We start from the raw sequence: 18973 nt of genomic DNA, 5'->3' as shown, positions 1-18973 counted from the left end.
ACCTAACAATTTAATAAAAGATATCGTAAAACTTGATTTTAACATGAAAAACTATTTTAAAAAATTAACACGAAAACATAAGCACCCCCCTCCCTCCCCCCAAAAATAATAAAATTTTATTCAAAATCTAGGAAAAAATTATTGTTAATTTACATTTATAGGTGATCGCAAATTTAAAATTAAGTTTTAATAATGCTAATCAACCATTATTTGTTTTGTACTCATGCAGAGATAGTAAGTGCTATTTAAAAAAATTTTTTTTAGTATTTTCAAAAATTTTATGGAATCTTTTATTTAGTAAATTGTTAGGTGAAAGTGCAGACTACTTACAAAACACCTTCCCCTCCCCACATTAAGAATGAATTTCTAAATGTTATTTCAGCACAGTACCTTCTCTGCATAAGTACCAGTTGTTTTGCTTCAATAATTCGTAATCAGCATCAGTTGCTATATTTTTCTACTTTCAACTGATTTCTGCATCAATTCAACCTTCAATGTCATCAAAACAAATGTATATATTTGTTTTAATTAAAAAAATTTTCGTTTTTAATTTTTAGTTGTAAAAGAAAACCAACATAAAAATATAACAATAGATATGTATTATTCTGAACAGAAAAAAAGTTTGAAAAACTTGATGAAAATTCAGATTTGTTTTCATATGAGGATTTGTAATTTGTATTACTGTATGGGTTTAAAGTTAAAAAAAAAAAAAGATGCACCTGAGGTAGGTTGGAGGTTGTGTCGACCGAAACGTTGTAAATATAAGAACCAAAGTGAAAGTAGTCCAAATAAACACATGTATTTTGTTATTATTTAGTAAGATTATTGAAAATGTTTTTTTTTTGTATTTTTTTATTCAATTTTCACCCCAAACACGGCACAGTACCACTTTGAAGTAGGGGGCTACTATCGGGGACATAAGTTGCAGGGGCATTATGAAGGGAGATGAGTAGCAAGATGTCTGTTCACATTACACTTGAACTTCTGCATGTCACTACAGTTGGGAAAGCAGAATCCCGGAAGAGAGTTCCAAAGTGTAGCAGTTCTGGGGAAGAAACTATTGGAGTAGAAGGCTTTCTTACCCCTAGGGATCTCTACTGTGAAGGGGTGGGATATAGCTGCTTGTCAGGTTTGTCGGGGGTATTCACGTTGAGGGGGTACAAGTGCCTGTAGTTTGTCAGAGCATTCGCCATTAAAGTACTTGTAGAACAGGCAGAGGGATGCAACATTTCATCAATGGGACAGAGGCTGAAGCCTAGATGACAGTTCAGGACCTATTAGGTTGACGACTCTCTTTTGAATCCTATCCAGGTGTGAGAGACAAGCAGCAGATGTATCAGTCCAAATGTGACAACAGTACTCCATATATGGGCGAATGGTGGCCTTATAGAGGTATTGGATACTTTCAGGCATAAGTGGTTTTCTAGCACGGTAGAGAGAGCCCATCTTCTTCGCAGCAGCCTTGGCAATGCTCTCAATGTATCTATTCTAGTTCATGTTCCTTGCAAGCATTAGGCCGTTTATTAATTATTATTCGAGTTATCACATAAAATTAAGTAGAAATTAATAACTGACATACAAATTCCTCCAAAGAGCACTACAGAACCGCCCCCCCCCCTCTATGTAACTTTAATGCAAGTCAATATTATCGTGATAACTTTTGTACCATTTAAAAGAAGCCTAAAAGACGTGCAAAATGAATGGCCGATCCCTAAAATGCATAAACATTTTGACTCCCTCCCTTCATTCAAAAAATTCACCAAAATTCAGTAAATCAAACAATTTATATTTATACTTCATTTAAATACTAAGTTATAAATTCAATACTCCTACTAATATATATGGACCTAACATAAATACTCTCTTCCATAGTTATAACCCATTAATACATGATTAAATAAGCATCCTCTTTCAATCACTTACCTTATATTTTTCCCAAGAACTTAGATGCACACATGCACACATATATTAAACCCACCAGGGCATACGTGGTATACACCTACTTTCATTATATAATAAAAGCTATATTCCTTCCATGTTAGAGATCACTTTAGTTCTCACATTCCTTCCCCAAAAAGTCTCAATATCTTATCTCTCACTGCAAAGTTATTTCGCTCCTAATGTAGCTATCGCTAGACGTTGCATCCCCATTATGTTACCTAGCATCTTCTCTCCTCTTCTGATGATAAGCATTAGGCTTTGAAATATCTTGGTATAAAGAGTTTTTCTTATCCTGCATTGATGTATCATCTTTATTAAATAAACGAATAAATATTTGTATATATTTTTATATTGTTGTTTTCTTATTTTATTGATACTCTACATAAGCTCCAAAGCAATTTGTTGAGCTTTGCATTATCCCGATAAGTCTTCTATTAAAGAATCGATCTTATTCTTATTCTTTTAACTCCTTCATACATATATAAATATATATAGCGTAATGGTTAGAAGCTCCAACTGTTGTTTGGGCGATCGGGTTTCTATCCTGGCTGAAGGTAGTTGCTAGTCTAGCTGCACTGAGGAGCTGTGAAACAGCGAAACAGTACTATATGTGGATAACTATAATGCTTCCTATCTTAGGTTGAGCATTTAGGAAGTGATATACAAATTACCATTAGCGTATGAAGCGATGCTCTTTGTGTAAACAAATTGAGCTTAGGTATTTGGACAATGTCAAAACATTGTTAATTCACTGCCCGCATAGCAGCAGCCATATAGTGCAACGGTTAGAAGCTCTGACTGTCGTTTGGGCGATCGGGTTCCTATCCTGGCTTGAGGTAGTTGCTTGTCTAGCCACACTGATGAGCTGTGAAACAGCAAAACAGTACTGTATGTGGATGACTATATATATATATATATATATATATATATATATATAATTCTATATCTTAGGACTTTACTTTATTAATTATGTTTAAAATAGTCCAAAAAAACTCGTTTCTCTTTCAAGAGATTTTTTACAATGAATGTATTTAACTTCAAAATTTATCTGAACTTGTCAATTACCGATTTAGCTGTGAAAACATTTTTTATTTTAACTTTTTTTCACGTGTAAAAATATTTTTTTCCTTTTAGCGATTAACTTTATGCTTTAATCTTTCAAATACAATCAAAAAGTAATCAGAAACCTCTTAAAAAAATTATAAACCGACTTTCAAAACCATACCTCTCCCCCCATCAGTTTCCGCCAATAAAATTGCATGGATCTATTGGTGCTTGCTCATTAAACCTGGCACTTATAGGAGCAATTTTCTTTTACTAAGAAAATCCAAATTTACGATTTTTAGCGATTTTACTACGAAACTGTATCAGAGAGGCGGTAGCACTCTCTATATAGGGATGGCCCGTACACGCCTATATACGCCTACAAAACAAAACTATCCAAATCTCAACTAAAATCAACTTATAAATTTCAAAAAGCACATATTCTTACAGAGAAGTGTCTTACGAATCCAGCGAGTGTCAGAACGTCGGTTAAAATGTCAAAAGAGAGCAAAAAAAAAAGGGTACAAAAATGGCCAATTGTTCTTCTTTCTTCTTTCTTCTTCTTTCTTTTGAGACGATGTATCTCGGTGTACGAACGGTCTCTGACAACAGTTCAAGCATCAATCGACTGCTCTTTACACGGAGAAGTGCAGTGACCCATCGTTTTTTAGCTAACTCCATAATTAAATAAGATTACGTGTAATAACAAGTTTTAAACACTATATACCCAATGTATACAGACCACTTCGAACACGGAACTTCTCTCAAAAGGGACAGCTCCAAATAATACACCGGATGCTCACAGACGTTCCAGTTTGCCAGTGGCCTATATTTCTTGGATGCTGAATATTTGAGGTGAACGTTAAGGTTTTTTCTTTAAACAGTAACCCACCAGCGTTAATGAAACCACGAAATCTTTATCTCAGTTGATCAAAATTGTTATAAGAGTAACCTATCAGCAAGTACAACGTCAAAAAACAATGTTATAAAAACAAATAATTCTTCAGATTTTGGACTGTAAAATATGTACAAAATGTCAATGCTGTGACCAGGATTCGAACCTAAGTTAGCACGGCCACAACGTGGGGTCCTAACCTCTAGACGATCACGGCTAACACTGACGTCTGTCGCTCTTGGCAGAAAGACACATGACTACTGTCAAACTATTGAAAAATAAGGAAGAAACTTGAAATTCTCACGCATGCGCAAAAATACACTATAGCAACCATTGTTAAATGGAGCTGAATCTCTTCGCTCGCTAAAAAAAGTAGATCAGACCAGTTCTTCTAAGAACTCACCAAACGCCAAAGGAAATAAGTTAAATTAACCGCAAAAGAAACTGCAAGAAAGTCAAGAAAAATTTAATAGTGAAGGTATGAACATTTTAGAACTTTATAATACTCTAACTGTTTTATCAGAGAGGCGGTAGCACTCTCTATGTAATATAGAACCGATGGAGGACCAAGAGGCAACTCCTAAGGCCCAAAACCCAAAGACCTAAAACCCAGCAGGAAGCGACCTGCTACTAATGGAGGCGGCAATGAGCCACCTCCTAAAAAAGACAATACTATCATGAATGTAAGTTTAAAAATAAGACTGTAAATAAAAATACTAATTAACAAGAATAAAAAAGCATTGGAAATGCAAAAGGATATAGGGATGGTATGCCAAAAAGTATACAAACAAGATAGCTATGAATGGCTAGGCACATGGAAATAGAATTGCATCCAAAGTATAGCCCTATAGCTTTTTACAACTGTAATGATGGCAGGGAATGAAGATTGGAGAAAAGCTATAGGGCTATACTTTGGATGCAATTCTATTTCCATGTGCCGAGTCATTCATAGCTATCTTGTTTGTATACTTTTTGGCATACCATCCCTATATCCTTTTGCATTTCCAATGCTTTTTTATTCTTGTTGAACATAAATCTGTAGTGAACTACTACTATGATGCTGCTACGGTATGCTTCCTTTATTTCTCTCTTTCTCCCTACTCTTCTACTTTTCCCTTCCTTTCTTCTCTCAACGTCACCAGAGGTTTCAGCCTATCCGAATAGAGGACTGTCTTGGAGGGAGATACAAAGAAGAAATCTGTCTCAGATATGCGGAAACGATAGATGGACCAGTTTCCCTGGGTAAAGACTTTTATCAAAGAAATGTACCATCCTCTTTGTACCCCTATATCTTGGAAACCTTTATAAAACATCATCAATCCTAAAGTCTCGTCGCACTTAATTATAACCGATGTTTTCTTTTCCACAACCGTTCTTTTTCAGCACTCTTGTTCTCTCTCTAATGTCGGAAGTGCCCCAAAAAGGGGACCGACCGAAATGGTGACCCTTTTTTCAAACGTCGTTAAAAGCAGAATTATGGCAGTTGCCATAACCGCCATAATTTTGCTTTTTTACCTTGACACTTCGATTTGAGTTGTCTCTCTCTTATTTATTTCATCAGATTTCATCATGGAGGATGAAAACACTATGACTCGCGTAGTCATAAAATTTGATTTTTCTTGAATAAAAAAAAGAAACTGCTTGATCAAATTACATAATTTTTGGAATATACACCTTCGTTCTGTAACGAGTACGTACACCATACAGGGTTTTCTGTATTTTCTTTACTTTTAATGGTCGTCATAAGTCCCAATTTCAAGAAGCACCTTTTTTGTTTTTGATAAATTAAACAGTTTTTGTTGGTTTTTTTTACTATGTTTTTGTTAAAGTTTTAAACTTAAAAATAGAATGAAACATTACAAAATATAATGTAACTGTGACGAATTCTTGATAAAAATGAAAATATTAAAACAAACAAGTCAACTTTGAAGCAAGACACACAAAATATTAAAACGTCTTGCAGTAATGTTGAAAGTGATTCACACGTATTTATTTCGTTTCGATTTCATGTAGTTCGTCAATCGTGTTTTACATAAACGCTAGTTACGTGACACATCGGTGATTATCGACGTTTGTGTTGCCATTGGACGTCTGTGTGTCAGCATTACCATTGTGGTATCATTGTAGATTAGTATCCTCAGCTATCTCTCCCTCTCCTCAAAATGAAATTCTACTTTTTTAGGCGATTACATATGAACACCCTGAAAAACTTCGGGAAAATTTACATTAGAATTTAGAGTGGGGGATTAAATTAGCATGTAAATTTAATGTAACACGGCAGCACATTTCTTATGCCCGCCACTAATCACAACCAAGAATGTTCTCACTTCATTCAAATTAACTAATCATGTGCAATCATTGGAAATTTAAGAAAAACTTGTGCTCTGAATATTTTATGAAAGAAAAAGCTTTTTAACGATTTAAATATTTGCCGATATTACAATATTTTTTCTTTACGTTTTTCTAATTGACATTAAAGTGTAGCATCTGTTATACTATACGTCATCATTTCTGTCCTCGGTCAGCAAAGGAGATCCTTCTAGAATGTGATCATATATATTTTGCCCCAATGCACAGTATCGTTTTTGCTGAATTTGGATTTTCCCTCACATTAAAAATTGATCTTGTGTCTAACTCTGTCCTCGTGGGGAGGCAAGTAAATATCAAACTTGTAAGACTTTTTTTGTTTTATTATTATTTGAGGTGATGGTGGTTTAATAGTAAATGACACAGACTTTCTTATTTTTTTACATGGTAGTCACCACTAATCAAGGCCCGGAAGCCACTCGGAGATAAGGGTTATTGCGTGTACAGTAATTAATGGGATAGTATCGTAGTAATCGTTAGTATTGGAGATTTGATAAAGTGTCTTACTTAAGGGGGCAGTTCATCAGAAATTTGTTTATATTGGACTTGAAGACATCCAAATTGTAGTCAGGTGGGAAACAGGCAAATGGAAGAGAGTTCCACAGGCATGCACTTCTAAGAAAGAAGCTTTGTTCATGGAATCTATGTTTTGATTTTGGCACAGTGGGGAAAATTAGTGACAGTGGTTTTAGCTAGACGGGTGTTTATCGTGAAAGATTGGCGAGGGGAGACTAGAGATTGGAGCTCAGACGAGCACTTGCCATGGAAGTAACAATAAAACAAAGACAGGCTCGCAACGTCTCTTCTGTGGGAGAGAGGTTGCAGGGAAGAGAAAAGGTCATCCCCCACTAGGCTATGAAGTCTATTTTGTACTCTGTCAAGGCAGGATAGGCTGTTTTTAGCAGCTCTTGTCCATATGTGGCAGCAGTACTCCATCCTTGGATGTACTTGGCTTTTATATAGATAGAGAATTGCATCAGCAGTGAGATATCTTCTGGAGCGGTAGAAGGATCCTATCATTTTTCCAATGACCTTGGCAACAGACTTGATGTACGTGTTCCATTTCAGATCAAGAGTAAAGGTCAATTCCAGAAGCTTATCAAAACAATGATGACCTAGTGTTGGATATTTGGTAGGTGACCACACACACAAATTAATTCCATTTGAGGAATGCAAGGCTTTCCACCATTGTCTATTGGAATGCATAATTTGACCAGAAATATGTAAGAGGATTTCAGTCAAAAGTTCAAGATAATAGACAATGGGAAATATTAAACATTCCAGGATGACAGAATGTTTATACAAATTGACACATCAGAGCAGTCGGACAGAGTTGGTCACAGAGCGAAGACAAGCTTTCACATTTTCTTCATTGCCAAAACATCTGCACCACATTCCCATCATGTGCTTTCACTGATGTCAACACCAGTCATGCAAAATCGAAAACTGTTGTTAGTGTGGAATAAACAAGATAATTATTATAAATTAGCTGTCTTATGTTTTATTTGCTGTCAGTTTGCTGTAAACCAGTGACAAAAATCGATTTAGAAATAATATAGACTGAAAAGCACATTCAACAAGTAACCAAAGTGAATACATAACATACCAGGTCTCCCAAGTTTGAATCCAGTTTGTTCCATAAAAATCACTTTTCCTTAAGATGTTGTCAATCTTCACGTGATCCCTCTCGTAATCTCTAATGTCTTTCTAGAAAAAATTCTGACTAGAAAAATATCCGGAAAACCAATGCCAACAATAGAATCTTCGAATTCAAACGATATGATGATTATTATTTGACGGGTGAAGGATAATCTACAAATTTACGTTTATATAAAATTATCAAATCAGCTTTCAAAAAATACATGAGGATTTGCTCAGAATTTTAAAATCAGAAATAACTTTTATTCAGCAGTTTCAATGCTCTCAAATTTCAAAGAATCACGAAATAATTCATTCTTTTGTGGCTATTTTTATAGAATATAGAATCGCTCTCATCTCCAAACTGATTAGAGTTAATTGTTAGAGGGTTTGCTTATGACGTCATATATCTTATTTATGACGATTCTCAGGGCACTCAGAAAACTCATAAGACCACACACACACACACACACACACACACCCCGATTTAAGACAGGAGTGAGTTCTATAAAGTTAGTATTTTTCCCATTCTTAAAATTATTAAAATGACTGACTTGTTTATTAAAAAATAAGGTATTCCTATTTTATGGTGGATTTAACTTTGTAATTATTTTACAGAGTGGAGTGGTAAAATTATTGCCCTAAAGAAAACAACCCTACAGCTTTATTTGAACTTTTATTGAAAAAAATCAATTCGGGTAACTTGATTATGTAGTAGAGCTTACATCTATTCAATGTAACTGCCTTCAACCACAATCACCGCCTCGATACGGGTCCGGAACTGGGAACTGGGAGCATGCCTTTTCTACAAGCACCGGCGGGAGCTTGACGAATACTCAGCGGATAGCAGCAATCAGGCTGGTTTTGGTGATCTGGGAGGTCATGTTGGTGATGTTCTCAACATATGACCAAATGAAGTAGTCCAGTGGGTTCAGGTCAGGGGAGAAGGGGGGGATCAGTGAGAAAAGTGTACAAAGTAGTAGCACTCCTTCTGAAGCCAAGCCTGGGTCTCTTTAGACTTGTGATTCGGCGCCGAGTCCTGCTGCCACACCTAGGGTCTGTCAGCGGCCACCTGATTGCACCAGGAGATCACCACATTCTTTCAGCACATCCAATGTTGACTTCCAAGCCGACTTCGAAGATGTGAGATGGCATGAGGTGGCCCTCACTTGAAACCATACCAAAGATCATAACAAAGACCAGAACCGTGGCTGGAAGCATTAAAAACTACGTAAGAAAAAGAATAAAAATAAAAATGAACCACATATTTATTTATTTTTTTAAAAATCTTATTTCAAATGGCTGCTTAAAGATTCCTCCGCGATGTGATAAGACACTTCACTTCAGCCGTTCGCGTGCGAAGATATCATGTAAGAAAAACACTACCGAAGGCGATAAAATGGTGCGAAATAGTCCCAAGGTCCAGGGGTTCATACCATATAAACAGTAAATTTGCGACGGGTTTGATTTTCAGATTCGTTGTCAGCGACCTCAAATACCCCTAAAAAACAAATTAGAGTGGTCGGGGTTCGGTTGTAGCGTAAGGTAACATTTACCAAAGTCTTTTACTATTTTGCTTTTATATTCAAGTTTTTATCTTCTGAAAAAAAAAAAAGTTGCTCAAGAATAATGGATTTTAATTCATTTAAAAAAAAAAAACAAAAAAAAAAACAACTTGGTTTGTCTATCACTTTTTGGCCGTGTCTATTTTATTACGATTTTTTAGCGATTTTAATAGGAAATTATAGCCATTACAAGACTGATTTAAACTCTCGATAGTTCGAATAGTTGTCTCTCCTTATTTAGAAAATGTGACAGCAGAGCGAATAAAAAATATATAATTCAAAATCTAACGTCTCACTTCGTTATAAAATATGATTTTCTTGGTTTTAAAAAAAAAACTATTTGATTGATTATCTGCATTTTTGGAATATGACACTTTCGTTCCGTGAAGAGATCAAAGTTTTTTTTTTTAATTTTTCTGAAGTTTTGCGTTAGTTCTAAATAAACACCAGAACGGTCAGCAGAAACCGGAAGTTGAATAATAATAATAATCAAAACAAAAACAAAATACTCGGAACTTAAGGATAATGATCAACGTTACATGAAGACGAGAAATACAGCCACACGAGATGTGGTCACACAATTTTGTTAAAATAACAGTAGGCAATTCAGTTTCGCCATCACTGACGTCAGCCAAGACCGTCTTATAACGAAGGCCACGCGTCAGCCCGCGGTTTTATTCGTGACGTGCGCCATATTTACAAGCACGTGTCACGTGGGAAATTCCCCAAGATTTACTATTACAAGGAAGCTTTAAAAAAATCATCTTCCCATCTTGCTATCGCCGTATTTATGATGAAAACTTTGTCAATTCATCTACTAAAGATGTTTTACCAATTAACCGTATCTTATGCAACTATTTAAGAAAAAAAAAGTATATCATTAAAAATATCTTGAGAAAAAAAAAATCAAGATTTCTAAACATTTTGTTGCGTTATTTTCTTTAAACGTTGCCTTTACGAACAAATGTTATTATCCTGCATTTATATTATCAAATTTGGAATGCAGATGCATTTTTTTTTTTAATCAATTTTCATTTTCAAAATTAATTTCAAAACCTAAAAAAGTACTGAATGGCGATATACTCATTTTTTTCTGGTTTCATTCATAAAAAAAAAAATAAATGAGATAAAAAAAAAAATGTGTTTATGAACGAAATGATGCGTGTCTTACTTGTTGAGTGCTGAAATCCAATCCCAGATATATATGTTGATCTTGAAGCATTCTGAAGTTGTTTATCAAAGTTATTATTTTAAAATGTTTAATGGTAATAACCAATTTATGCAGATACAAGCAACAAGGTTGTGCAAAGGTCAACAAGACTTGGTTGGTTAGAAAGTTTTGCCTTTTTTTTTTTTCTCTTTGTTGATATTTTACAGTACTCTGACAAACAGAAATTAGTAACCTACATTTAACATATTTAATTGTAGCCTTTAATAAAAATGTAGACTATTGTTAAATTTAATTTTAATTCTGGGTTCAGTGTAGATTTTGATAAATTTATTTTTTACCACGGCTCTCTTCGAAGAGTAAGGTTTCGTTTAGGTCAGCGTGACCGTGATCGTCGTACCTAAACTAGTGTAAAAAATGGTACTAAAAAATTACAAATTACTGAGGAAATGAAACATAAAAGATAGATACATATTTGGTACTCCTTGGGCGTTGAGTTCCAAAGCGACCAGCAGAAAAATTTAATGGGTAAATGTTTACTTTAACTACAACAGAACACCGACCAATAAAATTTGGGTTTTTAAGGTTTTCGGGGTCGCTGACAACGAATCTGATATTCAAACCCGTCGCAAATTTACCGTTTGCATGGTATTAACCTCTGAAGCCTCGCACTATTTTGTGCCAACTCACCGCACCGCAACGCACCGCACCGCGCCATCGTTTATGCTATTCTTACATGATGCGTTCGCGCATGGATGCGCGTAGTAAGGTGTCTTGTCACATCGCGGAAGGATTTTTTTAGCAGACATTTAAAATAAATAAATGTGATTCATTTTTCTGTGTTACGTAGTTTTTGATGCTTTTTTAATTGATCTAAAAAATTAAGTTTTCACGAGCGGGCTACAAAAGCATTTTTATTTTTCGTTTTTTTATTTTATTTTTTTTTTTGGGGGGGGGTCAATTATAAAACTTATACAATATTTAACAGGTGCTTCAGTTTAATTTGCCGTTTTTCCGTAAGTAACGCGCCGACATACACCGAGCAGAAGAACTGTTTAATTTTTCACAAAAATTCTGTTTACAATGGGTGGTAGAGGGCGGACGGCGGTGGATGGGCAGGGGGGACCGGTGGTGTCCCCCTGCCCCTTCTTCGCCCTACCTTACTAGGCGCGTCCATGCGCGAACGCATCATGTAAGAATAGCATAAACGATGGCGATGTGTTAGCAGAAAACAGTGCGTGGATTCAGGGGTTAATACCATGCAAACAGTAAATTTGCGACGGGTTTGAATATCAGATTCGTTGTCAGCGACCCCGAAAACCAGTAAAAAAACATTGGTCAGTGTTCTGTTGTAGTTAAAGTAAACATTTACCCATTAAATTTTTCTGTTGGTCGCCATGGAACTCAACACCCAATAAGTACCACATATTTTTCTCGAAATAAACTCATAATTTTAATATTTTATACACTTATAATAGAATTTATGGTACTTGTACAGTTTAATCAAGACATTAAAAAATGAAAATATCGAAAAAGGTTATATTGTACGTATTCGTTATGGAACGAAGTTCTCCGGAAAAAAAATTTCACTTAATTTCATCAAGTAGTTTTTATTTTACAGCGAAAAAACAATTTGTTATGATACCGAGCAATGATTTTTAGGAAGAAAAGCTAGTAATAATGATGGGGAAAAAGTGTCAGCGCTTTAACTGGAGTTATCTCCCCATATGGCGTGTTCAACAAATTCCATAATGGCTGACCTCAACGTGCTCTCATAAAAACGTGTGTTTCTGCTGTAAAATAAAAACTACTTGATCAAATTAAATGAATTTTTTTCCCGAAATCTTCAGTCCCAAACGGATACATACATTATAACATTTTTTGGATATTTTCATTTTTGTACAAGTACCGAATTTATTCCTTTTCGTTCGAATTATTCACTCTTTATTTGTGTGATTTATTTTCAAATAAGTCCATATATATGGGCTTCCCCGCGAGCACTGAATTTAACAGTCTGTTAAAATATATATAATTTTTGTTATCTGTTCATACACTCACACATATACACAAAAACGCTTGGGATCTCAATCATTAGCATTAGCCCCAAGGAGTGAATGTGGTATTGTGGTGAATGTTGCCAGTCAAGAGTAATATCCAAAGTTAGACTTTAGAAAGACCCTGTACCCATCCCTTCCCTTCCCCAAGTTCTTATAGGCCTTGGGTCTAAATTTGTGGTTGTAAATTTTTCAATTTTAAATTGTAAACATTTGAATTTGTAACGTTCAACTTCACGCAATAAATTATATATATAATGTAGGGATAATTTAGCTCCATCCAAAAGAGCGCTCTCCACCAAGACAAATAGAAGGATTTTTAGTCTAGAAGAATTTTTTCTTTGCTAACCAAAGACAAGAATAATGAAGTGTATCAGAAAGTTCCTACTCAAAACACTAAGGAATCAATTTGGGGTAAAGCTTTAGGTTAGAGTCTGGTTAAGGATTTTTTAATATATATATAAAATTACATATAATAGGCGATAAAAATTGTGTGTCTATAATAGTGTTGGGACGATTGATCAATATCGGAATCGAAAAATCTGAACATTTTAGGGTATCGGAATCAGAAAAGTTTGTCCCTATTTTCCAATGCCAAAAACAATTCCCTTAATTATTTTTTTTTAATTTGATTTTGTTTAAAATAAAATCTTCCACTGTTGGTAGTAATAAAATAAATTATTTATTGATTTTAAACTACCAGTAAAACTAAAACCTATGGATCAACTCACAAATGTGTTTTTACATTTGAAAAAATATATGCACATTGAACATGTTTTTATGGTAATCGGGACAAAACAACCATTTTATAGTTAAATATTTAGAGATTTATAAAGAATCGGTAATTGTAACGAAACCAGGGGGAAAAAATATTGGAATCGTCCCATCACTACTATATATATCTTCTATCTATCTATCTTCTATACTCCTATAAATTCGTTTTTCTTTTGTGTGTATTGATATTCACATTAAAAACCCTCTTTTCTATTTATTTAAAAAGAAAATACAATTTTCTTATATATGGATCGTGCAATTGCATTCATCTGCAAAAGATCAAGCTAATTTGCATATTCTTTTAAACATTCATTTTAATTAATTCCCTATTAGTTTTTTCGGTTTTCTTATGAGATGATCATCTTTAGTTAATTTTTACATGTAATTATATACATGCAGATATCCTACATGATTTATACTTGTATAATATTTGCATAAAATGTTTATAGTAAACACAAAATTGTTTCCATATATATTTATGTATATGTATATATTTTTGTTTAATATATATATATATATATATATATATATATATATATATATATATATATATACTAGCATTTCAGCCCGGCGTTGCCCGGGTGTTTGGAGGTGTATGCTGAGCAAAAAAAAAAAAAGAGTAAATTCTTTTTTAATTTGACCCCTATTATGACCCCTTAAAATTTATAGTTTCGGGCTCAAATCACTTTATTAAGTTAGATCCAGGTTCAAGGAACCTATATCTAAAATTTCAAGTGTCTAGACCCAAAATTGTCGGAGGAGTTTGGTAGAGTTCTTAAAGGTCAAATCGTTGAAATTTGACCCCTTAACAGCCAAATTTCTGGCTGACACCCGTCACATCGATTTTCCCAAATCTCAGTACCCGGTATTTCAAATTTCGAGTCTATAGACTAAAAATTGACAGAGTTATTGCGTAGGGAAATGTACACAGACAGACAGACAGACACGTTCACTTTTATAGATATATATATATATAAAAGTGAACGTGTCTGTGTGTCTGTATACATTTCCCTACTCTGTCAAGTTTTAGTCTACAGACTCGAAAGAAAGAAATAAATGTTAAGGGGTCATAAAGGAGTCAAAGTTAAAAAAATTGACCGTTTTTTTTTTATTTTGCTCAGCATACACCTCCAAACACCGGGCAACGCTGGGCACCCATGCTAGTCTATCTATATATCTATAGAAGTGAACGTGTCTGTGTGTCTGTCTGTGTACATTTCCCTACACAATAACTGTCAATTTTTAGTCTACAAATTCGAAATTTGATATACAGGGTACTGAGATTTGGGAAAATCTATGTGATCGGTTTTCGGCCAGAAATTTGTCTGTTATGGGGTCAAAGTTCAATGATTTGACCTTTGAGAACTCTACCAAACTCCTCCGACAATTTGGGGTCGAATCACTTGAAATTTTAGATACAGGTTCCTTGGACATGGATCTAACATAATAACTTGATTTGAGCCCAAAACAATAAATTTTAAGGGGTCAAAAAAGGGGTCAAAGTTAAAAAAAAATTGACTTCTGCAGTCTTTTCCAAATTACTCAGAAAGTTTCTGGTCTAAACATTTGAAATTTTACATAAAGGATATTCCGAGATAGGGCAAGCTTTTTAGTCATTTTGAGTCAAAAAATTCTTAGTTACCAATATATATATATATATGTATGTATACTAGTGATTCATTAGCGTATGTAGCGATGCTCTTTGTGTAAACAAATTGAGCTTAGATACTTTGGACAATGTCAAAACATTGTTAATTCACTGACTGCATAGCAGCAGCCATATAGCGCAATGGTTAGAAGCTCTGACTGTCATTTGGGTGATCTTGTTTTAATTCTAGCTTGAGGTAGTTGCTTGTCTAGCCGCACTAATGAGCTGTGAAACGGCAACAGTACTGTATGTGGATAACTATAATGCTCCCTATCTTAAGTTGAGCATTTGAGAAGTGATATACAAATTACCATTAGCGCATGAAGCGATGCTCTTTGTTTAAACAAATTGAGCTTAGGTATCTAGACAATATCAAATTGAGCTTAAGTACTTGGACAATGTCAAAACATTGTTAATTCACTGCCCGCATAGCAGCAGCCATATAGCGCAATGGTTAGAAGCTCCGACTATCGTTTAGGCGATTGGGTTTTGATCCTAGCTTGAGGTAGTTGCTTGTCTAGCCGCACTGATGAGCTATGAAACAGCAAAACTACTGTATGTGGATGACTATATATATATATATATATATATATATATATATATATAAAGATTATGATGTGTATAACGTTTTGTAGTTAAACTCAAATTAGTATTATGTATTCTAATGAAAAATAACACTTTAAATTAGTACATTAACTTATTATCATTATGGAACCATTTCGGAAATAAGCTAATAATACTATTACATTTACTCAAAGTGCATTTCTCGAAATTTCGTATGTATTACTAAATTAATTTTAACTCCAAAACGTTCAGCATGTCATAATCACAACAATAAAAAAAAAAGCCCTTATGCATTGCTATTTCTTTTATTTTTGAAGAACTCCTTTCAGGGATAGACAATTAAAAAAATACCCCATCTGAAAATGTCAAAGTTTTGCGTAACTTTTAGTTAAAAACAAAACAAGTACACTAAAGTAATGCAATAACACAAAATAAAACATTAATTATCTGAATATTTATTGAATTAAAATAAAATTTAAGAAAATTTTGAAATGAATGAAAGTTGTCAATACATAAAAAATGTATGATTTTAAAAAAAATTTATAGTTTTGAACAGTCATTATCGGAATGCGTGTGACTTTTAAGAAAACGGCTTTCTTAATTTAATTCAATAAATGTTCAGATAATAATTTAATTCAATAAATGTTCAGATTAAATGTATTTATTTTGTTTTTAACTAAGTTACGTGAAATTTAGACATTTTCGGACTAGGTTGTATTTTAATTATCTCTCCCTCAAAAAGGAGTTCTTCAAACGTGAAAACAAAATAATTGTCCAAAAAACAGTAATAATTACCAAAAATATATCGCTTATAAACTATTTTATACCACCTTTTTGAAAAATTTTAAGGTCAATGTGGCTTGGTTGTCCCATTGGAGACTTACCTACAAAGGGTATTTCTTCTGAAAACTGTTCTTAACATAGGGAAGTTGAAGGTGTTTATTTCGAAAGCCATTCTTAACATGGGGAAGTTGAAGGTAATATCCCTAAAAAGCAACTTTGTGCAGGTAAGTCTCCAGTGAGACGACTAGGCTACATTGACCAATTTTAACCCTACTTTAATCTAAAAGTTACATAAAATTTTGATATTTCCAAATTTGGGTATCTTTGAATTATCACCCCTTCAAAAAGGAGTTCTTCAAACGTGAAAACAAAATAATTGTCCAAAAAAAAAAAAGTAATGCACAATTACAAAAAATATATCTTCTTTCTTTTCTTCTATTTATTATATAAATCTCAGTCGTTTGCATGGGTGTTTGTATGCCCGCTAAAAACTTGTCATCCATATTGTACAGGCATGAACACAGTGTTGTTAGAAAGAGTGACCTCTCAGACACATAATCTCCAGAAATTGGGAAAAAAAAAAATCGTCAATTATTTCGGATAGAAATGTTGTTTTGTTTGAATGGGGGTCCAGATAAAAACCTTGTCTTCGACACAGCTTGCAAACTGCGCATGTGTGAAGGGTCGGTAGTTCTTCTGTTTTTAAAAAGATAAATTTGTGATGTGAACCTATTAACACCTCCAGCTACTCCCATCTTCAAATTGAGATTCTGCATTTTTAGGCAATTACATGTAAGCATTCTGAAAAATCTGTGGAAAAAAAAAATTATTTTAGCTGGAGGATCAGTTTTGTATTCTATTGTTTTGAGTGATTAACTAAAATTATTATGACTAACTCTTAGTACAAATGGCAAGGTTGTAATTACCAAAAACAAAGTACTACTCCAACATCTACGATCCCTCCCCCAAATCTACTCAGAATTTATTTCCCATAGTTTTTAAAAAACTGTCCTGAAATGCTAGAATGACTTGGATGGGCGAGGGGGTCATTTCAGGTTAAATTTGTGAAACTGATACCTTTTCTAAATTCGAAAATAATTTTGACTCTCTTGACTTGTAGGTTCTATTTTGAAACATTGACAACATGGCGGCCAAAATGTCACGTGACTTGGGAAATGCAACCTCCAGAAGCATGAAATGAAATAAGTTTTGATAGTTTTATGTCTTGCTTCAATTTTAATTTATTCTTTGTGTTTTTGATTAAAAGACTTAGACGCAGCTTTTTTTTTCTAACTTTAAATGTTTTAAAAAGTAGTCGCAACTTCCTTTTTTTTTTGTAATGTTTTTTAAGGTTAACATTTATTTTCAAAAAATAGAATCTCTTATATATCTCTTATTAAAATAGTTATTCCTGCCCCCGCTTTTTTTAAATGAACCTTGTCCAAGAGAAAAAGAAAACGTAGCTGTAACGAATTCTTGGGTAAATATTACCTTACGCTACAACAGAATACCAACTACTTCAATTTGTTTTTTTAGGAATATTCAAGGTCGCTGACAATGAATCTGATAATCAAACTCGTCGCAAATTTACCATTTGCATGGTATGAACCCCTGGACCTTGGGACTATTTTGCACCATTTCACTGCCTTTGGTAGTGTTTTTCTTACATGATACGTTCGCATGTGAACGGGCGTAGTGAAGTGACTTATCATATTGCACAGGAATCTTTGAGCAGCCATTTGAAATAAAGTTTTTAAAAAAAAATTTTTTTTTTTTTTGTCTTACGTAGTTTTTAATGCATTTTTATTGATCTAAAAATCAAGTTTTCACGAGCGGTTTACAAAAATATAAGCACCAAACGTTTTTATGTTTTTTTGTTCTTTGGGCTCGGGGGGGGGGTCAATTATAGAACTTGTGTAGCTTAACAGGTGCTTCTGCAGTTTAATTAACCGTTTTTCTCGTACGTAACGTGTTAACATTTACCGATTAGAATACCATTTAACATTTTTAGGAGATTTTACTGTTTTCTGTTTACATCGGGGAGGAAGGGGAGAGGGGCAGCGATGGTGTTGGATTTAGGCAAGCCCATTCTACTGCAGATGTTTTAACTGTAATCTCTGAGAAAATATATCATACATTAAATAATGCAGGGGAGGCTAGGCCAGTAGCCCTAGATATATCTAAGGCCTTTGAGAAGGTCTGACACAATGGTATTTTCGTGAAAATTAAATAATATTATACTGGGGAATACTAAACATAATCAAATCCTTCTTAGATAAGAGAAAAATCCAGGTTGTGCCCTATGGTCATGTGTCAAAACAACATAATATAAATGCGAGTGTTTTTTTTTTTTTTTTTTTTTTTTATTACATTTTCACCCCAAACAAGGCAAATTGCCACTTTGGTGTAGGGGGCTACTATCAGGGGCAACAACTACTGGGGTACTATGTAGGGATTTGGGCAGCAAGGTGTCGGTTCACGTTACACTTGAACTTCTGCACGTCAGTACTGTTGGGGAAGCAGGGACCTGGA

At 34.1% G+C, this 18973-nt stretch overlaps 1 protein-coding gene across 3 annotated transcripts in view; it reads right to left on the bottom strand.

The window, feature by feature from the left end:
- The window catches only part of LOC145284835 (xylulose kinase-like), a 225628-nt gene that overhangs the window by 187197 nt on the left and 19458 nt on the right, over positions 1-18973 (bottom strand). For 2 of the 3 annotated variants that reach the window (XM_080133813.1, XM_080133811.1), the window contains exon 1: positions 10622-10996. The exons of the other annotated variant lie outside the window; for it this stretch is intronic. Coding sequence is in view for 1 of the 2 variants with exons in the window: in XM_080133811.1 (XP_079989937.1) it covers positions 10622-10672 (51 nt within the window). In the remaining variant the exon portion in view is untranslated. Of the gene's footprint in view, positions 1-10621; positions 10997-18973 lie in introns of those variants that run through there. 3 annotated transcript variants of the gene reach the window in all.

This window comes from Euprymna scolopes, chromosome 9 (genome assembly GCF_053919585.1).
Source record: "Euprymna scolopes isolate OS-2025 chromosome 9, ASM5391958v1, whole genome shotgun sequence".
NCBI lineage: Eukaryota > Metazoa > Mollusca > Cephalopoda > Sepiida > Sepiolidae > Euprymna > Euprymna scolopes.
The sequence above is the reverse complement of the archived record's forward strand: the minus strand, read 5'-3'. Positions and strand labels throughout refer to the sequence as shown.